The 15,044-nt window shown below is 43.0% G+C and overlaps 1 protein-coding gene across 1 annotated transcript in view; it reads right to left on the reverse strand.

Moving 5' to 3' along the window:
* Positions 1 to 6,027: 6,027 nt before the first annotated feature.
* Positions 6,028 to 15,044, reverse strand: part of FLT4 (fms related receptor tyrosine kinase 4) — a 354,612-nt gene continuing 345,595 nt past the window's right edge. The window contains exons 29-30 of the mRNA XM_077474315.1: positions 12,591 to 12,676; positions 6,028 to 11,404 (exon numbers count right to left, since the gene is read on the reverse strand). Coding sequence (XP_077330441.1) covers positions 11,185 to 11,404; positions 12,591 to 12,676 — 306 coding nt within the window. The 3' untranslated portion in view covers positions 6,028 to 11,184. The remainder of the gene's footprint in view (positions 11,405 to 12,590; positions 12,677 to 15,044) is intronic.

Raw genomic sequence — 15,044 nt, forward strand, 5'->3', positions numbered from 1 at the left:
GTGCCACCTACCTACGATTGGAATCAATGCCTGGGACCGGTGCTGTCATTATGGGGAGCCAGTAACCCGCTTAGGGACGGTGCAGTGGGAGTCAAGGTATTATAACATCCATCCACTCACAGGACTAGGCATGCTGCAACCGCAGGATTCAGAAGGCCGGAGAGGGCCAAAGATCACCTGCCAGTGTTGCAGAAGAATGACCATCAGGCATGTCCACTTCAGATTTCCGGGACATATGGGAGAAAGAGACTGCTGTGGAGACCTGTGGCCTGGCCAAGGGCCAGAGGCTGCAGGAGTCAGTGTGCGGCCTCTGGTTGATATCCCTGAAGAGCCAGCTCCAAGTAAGACCCTTGCTGTGCCCATCCGGAGGGAGCCCATGCTGCAGGAGGGAAAACCTTCAGGTGAGCTGGATGAGGTTAGCGAGGGCCGGGTCATAGACTGGGGTTTACCCAGAGTGCTGAAGAGATTTGGGTCAGTAGAGAATCTGTTTTCCTGGTCTTCCCCCGAGGAGGGCTCTAGTGAGGAAGAGTGGGAGACCGGAGATTCCCCATCCGTTGATACCCCATCCAATGCAATGGAGGAACCACAGTCCCCAGTACAAGCCAATCAGCCATCCACTACCCAGACCAGGGCACCCACATACAGGCAATGGGTGATCAAGGCCCCAGATGCCTGTGTCCTGCCGGAAACAGAAAAACTTAAAGATTTACCCGACTTTCACATTGCCAGCAGGAGGGTCTCCTTGGAGTGGGGCTTAGATTACCCCTATGTCCCAGCCCAGACCATGGACATCATAAAGGTCTCACGGGGCAGTGGGAGGATGACATGGTTTGGGAATTTTTGTACATCCCCAAGCCACTCTGGGTACCAGAGAGTGATGCCTGGACCCGGTTTAAGGACATCAAGCAAGAATGGAGTTTGGGCCGTGCAATCCACAAAGACCGAGTCTTGGTCATAAAGGCGGGTCGGCCTACCAGGAGCCACTCGGACTCAGTTTGCTGGATCCATGTTTTTTTGTGTAGGGAGGACTGCTGTTATGTGCTGCCCACATGGAACCAGCCACCAGGACTACAAGGACAGGGCAGGGTCTGTGTGGTTTTCTCTAATGACAATTTCAACATTTTTGCAGGGACAGCTTTTTGCCCCCGCCACCCAGGGTGCCTGATAGGAGGACAAGAGATCATGGACACAAGGGTGCACTGTCCCTGTCAAACCTTTTGCTACTTAACTTTCAGGAGGGGCCCCTCCAACCAGGAGCAACTAGAAGGTTTTTTCTTTTTGACCATTGGCATATCTGTTTTGACTGTACTCAGCAGGGGGTCCCCTTAGATCCCTCTTGCAGGAGCGACAGTAAAACAGAGAACAGCATGCCACCCCTGGTAAAGTTTGAAGAAAAATTTACTTTCTTTCACCATGTGGAGGATTATAACCCCCCCTCTACTTGGTGAACTGTTGTAGAGATAGATTGTGTGTTGTTTGTCTTCTTTTAGGAACACCAGGGATGTGATGGCTGTTCATCTCCACCGTGGGAACAGAACAGATGAAGACCTGTGGTAGGCAGAGTATTCCTCCTAAGGGAGCAGTGCTCTGCCTTCACTTGTATGTATTTAGCTACAGGGACCTGTAGTTAGGATGTGTGTATAAAATGTGCAATGTAAATATATGATCAGATTGTATATATTCTATTTTTGTACTTTTATACCCCCATCCAACCGAATTATATGGAATGCCTTTATTCCTGGGCCCAGGAGGTATTTTTGGAAATTTATTTTCCACAGCTGAGGACAGCTGTGATTTTGCTTTGGGGTGAATGTAGCACCCTCTACCAGAAGGTAGGTGCTAGTAATAGGATTTTTACTAGGAGGTTGTCAGCACAGGCACATTTAGTCAGGCCTATGCTGCAAGCTTGGCCTGACTGTTTTGGTCTAAGGGTCTGGGAGTGGTTAGAGCAGCAGTGGGTGTGGCTTCCTGTTCTCTAGTCCTGGAGCGCCTCCCCTGCTTCCAGGGAGAACAGGGGCAGGGCCTGGAACTGGAGTGGCAGGCAGCTCATGAAGGAGCCCTGACCAATCCCCACCTGGTATTGGCAGGGGGTGGGCCTCCTGTATAAGCTGAGATAATATGCCACTGGGGAGAGTTGTCGGCTGAGTGAAGTGGAGGATGGAATACTAGACAGCAGCAGGAGGGCACCCCCATCTGGGGGGGGGTGCGCCAATCGTGGGAGGAGGCCCAGGGAGAGCTGTGAAGGAACTTTGCCATTACACAGTCATTGGAAATGTCTTTACCATTACACGGCCATTGGTAAAGAACTCCTGGAGCAGGGGGGCAGGTGAAGCTGTGGGAACATATGATCCAGTCAAGTTCTCCATCAAGGTCTCAGGGCAGAGAAAGGTTGGTGAGTGTACCACAGTAGAGGGCTGGATGTGGCAGGAAGTCTGTGAGGGAACTTTGCTTTTACATGGTCAACAGCAAAGTCTTCATCATTACACGGTCAATGATGGGGTGTCATGGATGAGAGGAGAGACTGTGGGGATATGTGTCAAATTGATGTGGCTTGAGGGCACAGGATTTGCAAGCTGGGCTGCCTGGGAACAGTAGTCCATCATCCAACATGTGCTTTTAAACTACTAGGCCTCCGCGAAGAGGTGCTGCAGGCCTTTACCCTAGTAGCTGCGAGCAATCAGAGCCAGATTAAAGAATTTATTCAGAGTGGGTCCTTCTAACTTTCAGAAAAATATGTGACATTACTTTACTTCAATATACGATTTGTGCAGGAAGAGAGGAGTTCTGGGAACATCACCCTTACACGGCCAAGAGTGATGTCCTCATCCCTTACACGGTAATGGATGGGGAATGCCTGGAAGCAATAGCATGCGGGAGTTAAGCAGAGGAGGAGCAACAGTCTGCATGGTGATGCAGGAGGAACATCATAGCAATTAATACATGCAAATCATCTCGAGGTAGGGTTTTCCACCCCTGAGTGGCTAATGCTGATTGGAGCCAGGGTTTTCCACCCTTCAGTGGCTAATGCTGATTGGACCTATCCGTGCCTGAAGCTAATTGAAGCCAGACTTTTCCACACCCTCAGTGACTAATACTAATTCAAGCCAGGGTTTTCCATACCCTCAGTAGCTGATGCTGATAGGAGCAAGACTTTTCCACAACCTAGTGCCTGATGCTGATTCGAGCCAAGCTTTTTTACACCCCGAATTTTGAATGTTGAATGGGCCGAATGTTGAATGGTACTATGATTTTATGTACCCTTTTGTATAGAAGGTAATGTCAGCCTAAGGAATTTATGTGCAACATGTGGCACGTGAGTTGTGTATTCTTCTCCTGGGTGGACCTATGAAAGGTTCGCCTGAGTCCATACCCATTTTCAAATGCACAAAGCTTTAGAATAAAAGATTCACGTTTCACACTCCATAGCCTTCTGCAGATGAATGTGAAGCTTCAGCACCCATACAGACTTCCCAGAGTTCTCATTGACTTTAGTTGTTTTAACACCATGTTATATGTCATGACACAGATAAATATGACACCTAATATGATGTAAAAGCAGTGATTTTATATGGAATTCTAGGGGCAGTTAGATTGCCCATAACCCCCATACCTGTAAGGTTTTTGCATTTATGTTCGCTTGGATGTTATTTCCTTCCATGCTCCCAGGGAGACCTCCATCAGCAGCCAGCACTGCAGATGCAGATCTTGATTTCAGTTGTTCAAGTTAGGAATCCCCTATGGTTAAGGCTGTATTGCATTAAAGGCTGTTTATAAAACTTTCAAAACTTTCCTAGAGCATTTTCAGGATCTTTGGATCTTTGATTATAGTTTGTCAGGGTAAGGTATTACCAGGGCAATTTCTGCATAGCCAACACAGGCCATGGCCTAGAACAGTAGGGTTGCCAGCTACCATCTGCACATCAAGCTGCTTAATGTAACACATTCCATACTGGCCAATTGCCTGCCTATGCCATCAAGCTAGGTCTTTATAGTCACCATCCCATCACAATTTACATAGTCTTTTTGAAAAAAGACCCAAGTCCATCGAGTTTAACCAATAAAAGTGGGGGAAAAAATCGTACAATCCCATACCCACAGTTGATCCAGAGGAAGACAAAAGCCCCAGCAATCACCAGCAAGGTCCAAAAAGACACGGATGAGGGGGTTTGGGGTGGAGGAACTTGACTGGCCTGCACAGAGTCCTGATCTCAACCCAAAAGAACGCATTTGGGATGAATTAGAGCGGAGACTGCAAACCAGGTCTTCTCATCCAACATCAGTGCCTGCCCTCACAAATGCGCTTCTGGAAGAATGGTCAAACATTCTTCCCATAGACACACTCCTAAACCTTGTGGACAGCCTTCCCACAAGAGCTGAAACTGTTATAACAGCAAAGGGTGGGCCTATGGACTAAGACTGGGGTGCTATTAAAGTTCATGTACATGTAAAGGTAGGCATCCCACTACTTTTGACAATATAGTATATATCAGTAAGTAACATAAGTTGCTTTAACCATGCATACCTCAAACATCATGTTTACATTGCATTTATGTTAAAGTGGATGTAAACCCGAATTTTTTTTTTTTTTGTTCGATGTCATAATGTAGAGTATAAGATTTCCTATCATTTGAACCCAGTCTTGCCACAAAGAGTTAATCCAGCTCTGAGCAATCCTCTTTTATTGTTCAGTGAGTTAAATCTTGACAAACAGAGAAAAACTTTGTCAAATCCTCCAGTGACAGGTGATTTACATATCTCGTGCACTAGCCTAAGAGACGTGCATTATTTTTTTATTTCCCTCCCACTCCTTTCTTCTGCTGCTCTGCTAGGATTGGATGTTCCACAACTCAGCATAATTGGGCATGCTGAAGTCATGTCGCTACTTTCCTCTCTTTTCACTATATGTTAGAGATCATAGCAGAAGTTCAGTGTAAGAAATACACAGGAAAAAATGCATGTTGATAAGGGGAGTGTAGAGGTGGGCGGGGAGTCTACTGACATCACGACGCAACCCACCGAGCTCCAGACAACAGACCCACCCACAGAATCTGCAGTTTTTCAGATCTCATAACAGACAGAGAGGAGACATTTGACAGGTAGGGATACATGCAGGAGGCGTGTATAGCCTTCTTAGATAACTCCTATGGCAGTAGTTTAGAAAGGATGAGAGTGGGTTTACATCCACTTTAAGGTTTAAATACTACCAACAACTATATCTTTTTTTTTGATAGAATGTGGAACTTATAATGCCTTTGTCGGGTGTTTGTGTCCTGTTGGGGAGATTTACCCTTACTTCCTGGGCCCCTATATTTGGACATAACAGTAATAACAGGAACAAAAACACAAACAATTATAAACACCTTTTTAGTTGAGTGGAGAATGGTTAAATCTTCTGCCATGTTTTTATAGCTGTCCTTATTCCTAGGGTAGGCGACTGTAGAGAGAATAAACCCTCACATGCAGGAGGCATGTATAGCCTTCTAGATAACTCCTATGGCAGTAGTTTAGAAAGGATGAGAGTGGGTTTACATCCACTTTAAGGTTTAAATACTACCAACAACTATATCTTTTTTTTTTTTGCTAGAATGTGGAACTTATAATGCCTTTGTCGGGTGTTTGTGTCCTGTTGAGGAGATTTACCCTTACTTCCTGGGCCCCTATAATTGGACATAACAGTAATAACAGGAACAAAAACACAAACAATTATAAACACCTTTTTAGTAGAGCAGAGAATGGTTAAATCTTCTGCCATGTTTTTATAGCTGTCCTTATTCCTAGGGTAGGCGACTGTAGAGAGAATAAACCCTCACTTGCTGTCCTGGTGACACCCTGTGTCAGGAGAACATTAAGCAATGGGCAATCACTTGAACAAGGACAATGCCAGCAATACAAGCTTGACAAAGGCTCTAACTCCTATCTACTCTATAGAAGGTAATGGCTGGAGCTGGGCTTTAATATCGTATCCAGGCTCACACACAATTTCATCATAGAAACTTAAAGGCACAAAGGACATGGGAAAACAGGACATTATATTGTATACTAATATATATTTTTATATAAAGGTATATATTATATCAAAACAGAACATGTATCAGTTTTGCATAGTACATAGGAGTAACAGTCCATGGTCAGAAGACTTCACTTTGGAAAGGGCTCAGTTGGTGCACAAAGTAAGTAGATGGCACAGCATTGTATAGTTTTGTCTTTCAGGGATGAATGACAGTAATGTGACATGGTCCACCATTCATATTCCTTACAACAGGGTATCCAAGTCAACCGTTGTGGTCTTCCAAAACAATGGTATTGTACAATATTAGCTAAGACAATTATGAGCCTTCTTTTCGGGCTCTTTTACTGCATTTACAGGCAGCACTGTTTGGACTTCTGTCAATGGAACATTGTTCATTATTTATTTCAATTTCACCTTGAATGAAGTGGAGTAAACATATATCCAGGCTTTACTTTATGTCTGAGCAGGAAATTAGATATTACAAATCTTCCTCTTGACCGCAGTTTACAGCAAAGTATTGGGAGATCTGTGTAAACGGTGCTTTGTACTGTATACATAAGGAAACCACAGCTTTTCAGTGACAGGTCACCTGCCCATTGCAGTTAGGTGGCCCAAATAGACAAAAATATAGCACCCTCCTATACAGTTCACACCTTCTTAATTATACAGAATCCAACATTAATGAGACATAAATGATCGACAGAACTAAACTTTTTTTTGCTGAATCTATATGCGTCTTTCAATGTTCAATGGTTAGTAAAGACGAATTTCTTACTTGCACTAAAGATTTGCAAAAAAAATTTTTTAGACACAGTCTGTAACCTTTCCCTACTCTATCCACAATTAAATAAAAAGTTTGGCTTAGGTTCAGATTTTTATAATATCCTCAGGGACCTCTTACTGATCTGTCCTTACTAAAATGGCATTATTTTTTCAGGTTTCAAAAAGTACCTCTATTTTAAAAGTCATGGCAGTGTTAGCTGTGTGTTTATAGAAGGATTGCACATACTGAAAGGCATTTATCAATCTTGTTCATTCAGAACACTAGACAACGTATGTGCTTTCTTAAACTGTTTACTTTTGTTATTGACCTTACAAAGTGGTAAAAAGTATACAATTTTGCTTGTTGGTAATAGATATCTCAGACGGAAATACAGGCAGGACTGAAATTGTGCAAACAGCACACAATCTGTGAATGTCCCCCATTGTATGGGCTATCAGTATCCATTACTTACTTTATTCAATTATTATTTTAGTATTATTATCCCCTGTACAATTGTACTGATATGTAATAAATCACTAGATATTTCCACTTTGACAGTTATTGGGATTTTTATTTAACAAAGTCTATTGTTCATTTTTTTAACTAACGTTTCTACTTTTTGAACATGTTGCTTTCTATGCTGTTAAAGGAGAAGTACCAACTTAAAACTGAAACTATCTTTGTATAGGACATGCAAACAATCAATACTTTTAGGTTAGGTTTGCACTGCTGTGATCAGATTTTGATCTTTCAGTTTGATTATGTGATGCAACTTGGAAGCTACATGGTTATGGTTTGCATATTCAATGGGGGCAGAATCCTGCTGGAATTGCACAGGACCCTTTTCCAAGAAAATTCTGTGCTGCATTGATGTTACATCAACAACACTGAAAATAATGTGATTTCCATTGTTGTGCGATTCTGTGCAACTCAAGTCACCTGAATCTGAAAAGTCAAGTCATCTGAAATCGCACTAGTGTGAACCAGGCCTTTTAAATAAACAGATGCGTCAACCTTCCTGTATTGGAAGAGAGACTCCCATTTAGGTAAAACATATATAAACCCTCCCAAAAAAATTAAATACATCGAGGCATACCAGTCCTTAACCACTTAAGGACCGGATGATTTCCCCCCTTAATGACCAGGACATTTTTTGCGATACGGTACTGTGTCCCTTTAACTGACAATTGCGCAGTCATGCAACACTGTACCCAAACACATTTGACGTCCTTTTTTCCCACAAATAGAGCTTCCTTTTGGTGGCATTTGATTACCTCTGCAGTTTTAATTTTTTGTGCTATAAACAAAAAAAGAGCGACAATTTTTAAAGAAAAACTATATTTTTTACTTTTTGCTATAATAAATATTCCAAAAAAAAAAAAAGAAAACGAATTTCTTCATCAGTTTAGGCCAATAAGTATTCTTCTATACAAATTTGGTAAAAAAATTTTGCAATAAGCGTATATTGATTGGTTTGCTCAAAAGTTATCGCATCTACAAAATAGGTAGATAGATTTATGGCATTTTTATTATTCTTTTTTCTTTTTACTAGTATGGTGGCGATTAGTGACTTTTAGTGGGACTGCGACATTGGGACGGACAGATCGGACACCTAACTGACATCTTTACCCTTTTTTGGGAACCAGTGACATTATTACAGTAATCAATGCTAAAAGTATGCACTCTTATTGTACTAATGACAGTGGCAGGGAAAGGGTTAACATCAGGGGCAATCAAAGGGTTAAATGTGTTCCCTGTTTGTGTGTTCTAACTGTATGGGGGACTGTCGGACTGGGGAAACACACAGATCCGTTTTCCTGCATAGCAGAAAGGCAGGATCTGTGTGATCTCCCCTGTCAGAACGGAGATTTGCCTACACAGGCAGATCCCTGTTCTGTCACTGTGGGTGGCTGGCTGATGTCAAGTCCGCCCCACCCGCTGATTGGCTCCCCCACTGGTCAGTGGGCACGCATGTGCCCACAATTCACTATGTAAGAGCTGACATACAGCAATTTGCAGGATTGAGACACATTGCTGCAGTACAACTGCAGTGGCTGGTCCTTAAGCAGTTAATGAAGTGGCTGCATTCATTTTAATTTTTCCTTTTTTTTCCTTTTATCTTCACCTGGTCATCCTGCGAAATACATCCTGTCACTTTCTAACATTGGGGTTTATTTACTGAAACTGAAGAGTGCAAAATCTAGTGCAGCTAATTAGAAACTGATTGGCTACCATGCACAGCCGCACTAGATTCTGAGTGCTCCAGCTTTAGATCCCTTTCACACCGAGGGCGTTTTGCAGGCGCTATAGCGTTAGAAATAGCGCCTGAATCTGCCCTTAAACTGCTGCTCCATTGTTTCCAGTGTGAAAGCTTGAGTGCTTCTACACTGGAGCGGTGTACTGGCAGGACGTCAGGAAAAGTCCTGCCAGCAGCTTATTTGGAGCAGTGAAGGTGCGGCGTGTTTACCGCTCCTCCACCGCTGCTCCCCATTGAAATCAATGGGGCAGCGCTGCAATATCGCCGGCAAAACGCCGCTATTGCGGCGTATTGCGGGCTGTTTTAACCCTTTCTTGGTAAAAGTGCCCCACTAGCGGCCGAAATGCGCTGCAAATCCGCCTGTAAAACGCTGCTAGAAATAGCGACGTTTTACCACCGACGCTATGGGCGGCTTGGTGTGAAAGCCGTCTTAGGAAATCATCCCCATTGTGGCTACACTCATTTCTCTATTGTATCAATGGAAAGACCAATAGTTGTCACAAAGGCTGGCCTTCAAATATGTCCGCCCTTGTTTATCTCCATCACATGGTGAATTGATGGGGCTAGTAGTTTACACAATGAAGATAAAGATGTTTGTGGTTTCTTTTTTGGTTTACAGGATGAGACAAGGACACTGCATTCTGGAAAGATCAACTGGGATTTTATTTACTTGCTAAAAATATTCCTAGACTGAAAATTGAAATGAATACAGCCTAGGGACCAGTAAGCTGAAATATATTACATTTTTGATTTTAGGCTTAGGTTTTTGGTTTTAGGTATGCTTCAATGAACCCAAGAATATATTAGCCTATCTCTCACTTTTTCAGTAAGGTAACCAAAAAAATCTCTGCAGCTGACTTCTCAGCTTCTCCCATCCCAAGTTGTCCTAAACTAGTGGTAAGCAACCTGGCGCCCTCTAGCTGTTCCAGAACTGCAAGTCCCATCATGCATCTGGGAGTAATTGTAAATGCCATCCTTGCAATGCCTCATGGGAAATGTAGTTTCACAACAGCTGGAGGGCCCCAGGTTGGCTACCCCTGATCTAAACCATCCATTAGAGAAATTATTAGTCACCTAATACTGATGGAGGTTAGAGAACTACCATTTTGACAAACACAAACAATACGTGGTTAATAAAAAAATGTCTAATATTTGTTTCCCTGCACATCAGAAATGTGACTGAAGTTATGGAAATTGTTTGCATTGTAGTAGCTATGTATAGGAACTTCATCTGCCATTATAGTCTTGTTTATTTTTATATTATTAAGAACGCAACAGGAATATTGAGACTCATGTGCTTGCCTTCATAATGGAAGTGATAGATGCAGAGCCAAGACCTCCAGTTGGGGGATCCTGAGTCACTGAAGTTTAGATCTAGGGAAGACGTGCGTGAAAAAACAAGCATAGTCCCAACACAAGACAAGGTAAAAAAACCTTGTTCCATATGGGGGTAGTTCACACCACAGTGGTGTGTGCTGAGAAAATGATGGCATACAGTACTTTTTTCAGCGCAGTGTGCTGCAGAACAATACATGGCATCGTACTGCTCTGAGGCCAATAGACCTTAATGAAATATCACTTTAGACATTTCAAAAAAGTTCTGACAGCGACAACGTTTCCTCCCAGCACATACCAGCATACTTTAGTTTGATGTGGCTGCTGGTGTGAAAAGGTCCTTACTGGCTTCCTAGTTCCCAGCAGCTAGCATTTGCAGAACTAAAAGTCTGTAATGGCAGCCCCATTGTTGGTCTCTGGAAAGGCTTCTTTGAAATAGATGTTTTTCTACAAGGTAAATGATCAGCATTGGACCTATTTTTGGGTGATGATAGATATTTGTGGCTTAATAAGTCCATTTTAGAACAAACTGTACATCAGACATTATACGGAGAAGTTGAACGTAAATATTAGCAAGTGTGTTTTCCTTGGAGAATCCTAGAAAATCTGTAAGAAGAGGACAAGTATTACAGTCTTCTATTGGTTTAAATTGTGATCATTTGTCTATAGTATAGGTTTTGTTATAGTTCAGTCTCCAGTTTCTGTTCCTTTGTAACAAATCAGAATTGTCCAGACATCTGTGGCATTTATAGGGCAAACAGTCATCCATTTGGTGTTTACTGCTGAGTATGATGAGTAGAAAAAGGCCTCTGAGGAGATTCAGTTTTCATCGGAGAAGAAGGAGGCATGGAGGATTCTGGGACTGGCAGAGCCTCCAGGGGGAGTGAAGCTGTCCCCTTCTGAGTGTTCTGACAGCTCTCCATATTCACTGTTATAAAATGTCTGCCCTCCACTATAAGATGGGTATGAGGGGTGACTCCGGTCCTGGGGGGATGAACAGCCTGAAGCTATATCCTTGTTTCTATGGGAACTTTTACTGCTGCAAAAAAGAAAAAATAAATACGTTGAAGAAAATGTCAGAATGATACCTATTACACTATACTGAATAAGACTATATTTCATGAGTCTCAGGTTTAAGGAAATTTTACCCTTACCAACTATTCCACTGTAGCAGCCATCTGTTGTTTAGACCAGTGCTCTCCAAACTGGGGCCCAGGGGCCAGATGTGCTTTCTAATTGGCCCTTTGGCCACTATTTCATCCACTAATACCAGCATTGGGGCATAATCCACCTCACTGACACCAATGATAGGGCACAATTCCTCCCAATGACACCAATGATGGGACACAATTCCTCCCAATGACACCAACAATGGGGCCCAATTCCTCCCAATGACACTAATAATGGGATACAATTCCCCCATGGACACCAATGATGGGGCATTGTTTTTTCCCACTGACGCTGGGACCTTTACTACTCCCAATGGCCACAGTCCAGCCCCCTAATGTCTGAAGGACAATAAACTGGCCCTTTTTTTTAGAAAGTTTGGAGACCCCTTTAGTCAATAAATGCCAGGTAAAAGTACATATTACAGTATTCATTTTTAATCTTTATCACATTAAGGGGAACATAGTGGGAAATAATAAAAATGTTGTCATGTTTTTATTTTTGTCTCTACCTCCGTTCCAGAGCTTGCCCCCTTGCTTTCATTCCCTGTGACACCCTACACGAAGTAGGGGATTCAGTTGCCACCGGGGACAGGAAGGAACAGACTGAAAATAAAACACCAGCAAAAATTCTTATCCTTTCCCATTCTACTAAAAATGTGTTCTTGTCGGGGAGACTTCCCATTGCTTCCTGTCCTAATAGGAAGTGAGTGAAATTCTTTCCAGCAGGCACATACATGTCAATAAGCACCTGACAGAAGTTTCAATTTTCCCCACACTATTAAAAATCAAATAAACATTTGTTGGCGGAGTTAGTTTATGCTCAAAGAGTTTACATCTGCTTACATATTGGGGGGGGGGGGGGGGGCATTGTTATGAATGAGGGACAGTCCCTAGGGACAGTTGGGAGATAAGCCAAAGTGTCCCCCCCTCAGTTAAAATTTTATGCTATGTGATATCTCAACACGTTGGCATTCATTAACTGAATAAAAATTCTGAATATATAATTATGCAAAAATGCGCTAGCATGATCTGGGTGACATTGTGTGTGTCAAATACCTGAATCCCCCTTCTGTCCTGTGTCTGTTCTCTATCCTCTCCAGTTCTTCTGAAGCCAGTACCATCCCACTGTCAGTCTGATTGTCCTGTTTACATAAATAACATGAAAAGAATATGATGAATATTAATAATAATGGGTTAATAGTTATTAAACGACAAAGCTAGCAAGTGTTCTTCAGTGTTAGAACCAGCTCACCTTTGAATGGATTCTGTTACAGCCTGATACGTACATGGAGGCTGACATACAGTATTTTATTGTTATATAGACAGTCATGGGAAAAAGTAGGAACACCTCATAAAAAATTGTTCCCCTTTTCAACATATTTGAACAGATAAACATTAGATCTTCATTCAAAGGTGATATACTTATACGAGTGACACATAACATTGACATGATTTTTTCACTTTCTAAATTAAAGAGAATACAGATTTGTCAAAGGAAAAAAAATAAGTGCAACCCCACATTTAGCAAATTTCAAATGAAACTAGAATCAAGTGTTCCAGATTAGGTAACAATGATTGCAGACTCCTAGGAACTGGTGTTCTCTTTGCAATTGACGTGCGTGGTATCATCAGACCAAGATTAAAAGAGCTCTCTAAGGCCCTCCGAAAGAAAATTGTGGATTCCTATGAGTCTGGCAAGGGATTTAAAGTCATGTAATCCCCTGTAGTGAAAATAATCTATGAGCGGAATTCAAGCAGCTGATAATTTGTCCAGGACTAGCGGGCCCTGCAAATTCAACCCTGGTGCTGGCTGGCTGATACTAAAATTGAAAATTGTATCAAATACTTACCGTAATTTTCCTTTTCTGATGCCAATACATCGCAGCATACATGTGATATAGCTCCACCCCTATATCCACCCACAGGACCTGTTTAGCTCTATAAAAGTCTGACTGAGAGCTACCTTCCCCATTATCCATATAAAGCACAAAGATCAGAGGGAGGGTTCGTATGCTGCCATGTATTGGTGCCAGAAAAGGAAAATCATGGTAAGTATTTGATACAATTTTCCATTTTCCTGACACCAAACATGGCAGCATACATATGATACATAATGAGATTTTGAGAGGGGGGGGGGGGGGGTTAATGCTACAAACTTAGTCTTTATTTGACAATGAATATCAAAGCTTGGATGGTTTTTCTCCAAAAACTCTACTGTAGTAAGAGCTGCTGGATCCACCCTATAGTGTTTTAAGAACGTATGATGTGATGACCAGCTAGTCTCTTTGCAGACTGTCTCCAGAGACAATCCTGTCCGTGCCGCCCAAAAAGACGACATCGCCCTGGTTGAGTGAGCTCTAAACACCTCTGGAGGATCTTTCCCGGCTCTATATGCCCGGTGAATATTTTTTACTATCCAGGCCAAGATTGTTCTGGCCGAGGCCTCTTTCCCTTTAAATTTTCATGATGATAAAAAAGTTTGTCAGAACGTCTGACTGTACAAGTAGCCTGGAGATAGGCTTTGAGGACTTTTGGAATGTCCAACTCGTGCAGATCAGCATCTGATTCCGCTGGGAAGGCTGGAAGCACCCATTCACTGGAGATATGAAATATCAATGCCACTTTTTGGACAAAATGATCCAATGGTCTCAGTACAACCCTGTCTGGGAAAAACATGGAATAAGGTTCTGCTGCCCCAAATTCTTGGAGTTCCGACACCCTTCCCCTCCGAAGTTATGGCTAATAGGAAAGCCCTTTTTTAGGTGATATTCCATAATGAACAGTCTTCTGTTTGGAGTACGGGGAGGATTTGCTAGAAAATTGAGGACTACTGCCAGGTCTCATTGGGGGAACCTATTTGTCTTGGGAAGGCGTAGTCTAAGTATCGCTTTCATGAAGTGCTCCACCAGCAGGTTTGCTGCCCATTTATTTTGGGTAAAAGCCAAGATGGCTGAAATTTTCTATTATGGCGAGTGTCATAATTAAAAGAACTCTGTTGATATATGACAGCGGTTGGGGAGGCCCATAGAGTAGATGGGGGATCTGTTTGGCTGAGGTACGATGCACAGTTTCGGCAGTGAGAGGCCATCCGTCCTTTCCTCCTTTCCTTCGGCGGGGACACTAAGACATCAGCCCCTGCGGCTCATGTCCTTAGTGTGGGCTCCAAACCAGTGGGGGGGGGGGGGGGGCGGTGGTGTATCCTCCCCTGGGCAACCGGCCACTAAGCGTGGGGTTTTTATGTGGGCAGTACGACAAGGGCAATTACAAGTTTGCGAGCGTCTGTCGTTTTTATTCACGAGTGCTTCAGAGCGTGGAGGTTCTCCTCCTGGGTACCAAGGTTTTCTTAAAAAAGAGGGCAAGGGATGTGCCGCGAGTTGCCAAAGGAGAGGGGAAGTGCCGGTAAGGCTGCAACCTTTCTTAATCAGGTATCTGGACCATGAGGCTGTATGGTTGCTGCAGGGGAGGGGGGTTCTTGTAGGGTTAGGATCCCTTGTTTCCCTGAGTGCGGCT

Source organism: Lithobates pipiens, unplaced genomic scaffold (assembly GCF_037356315.1).
Source record: "Lithobates pipiens isolate NorthernLeopardFrog02 unplaced genomic scaffold, aLitPip1_a1.2 Scaffold_8, whole genome shotgun sequence".
Taxonomy (NCBI): domain Eukaryota; kingdom Metazoa; phylum Chordata; class Amphibia; order Anura; family Ranidae; genus Lithobates; species Lithobates pipiens.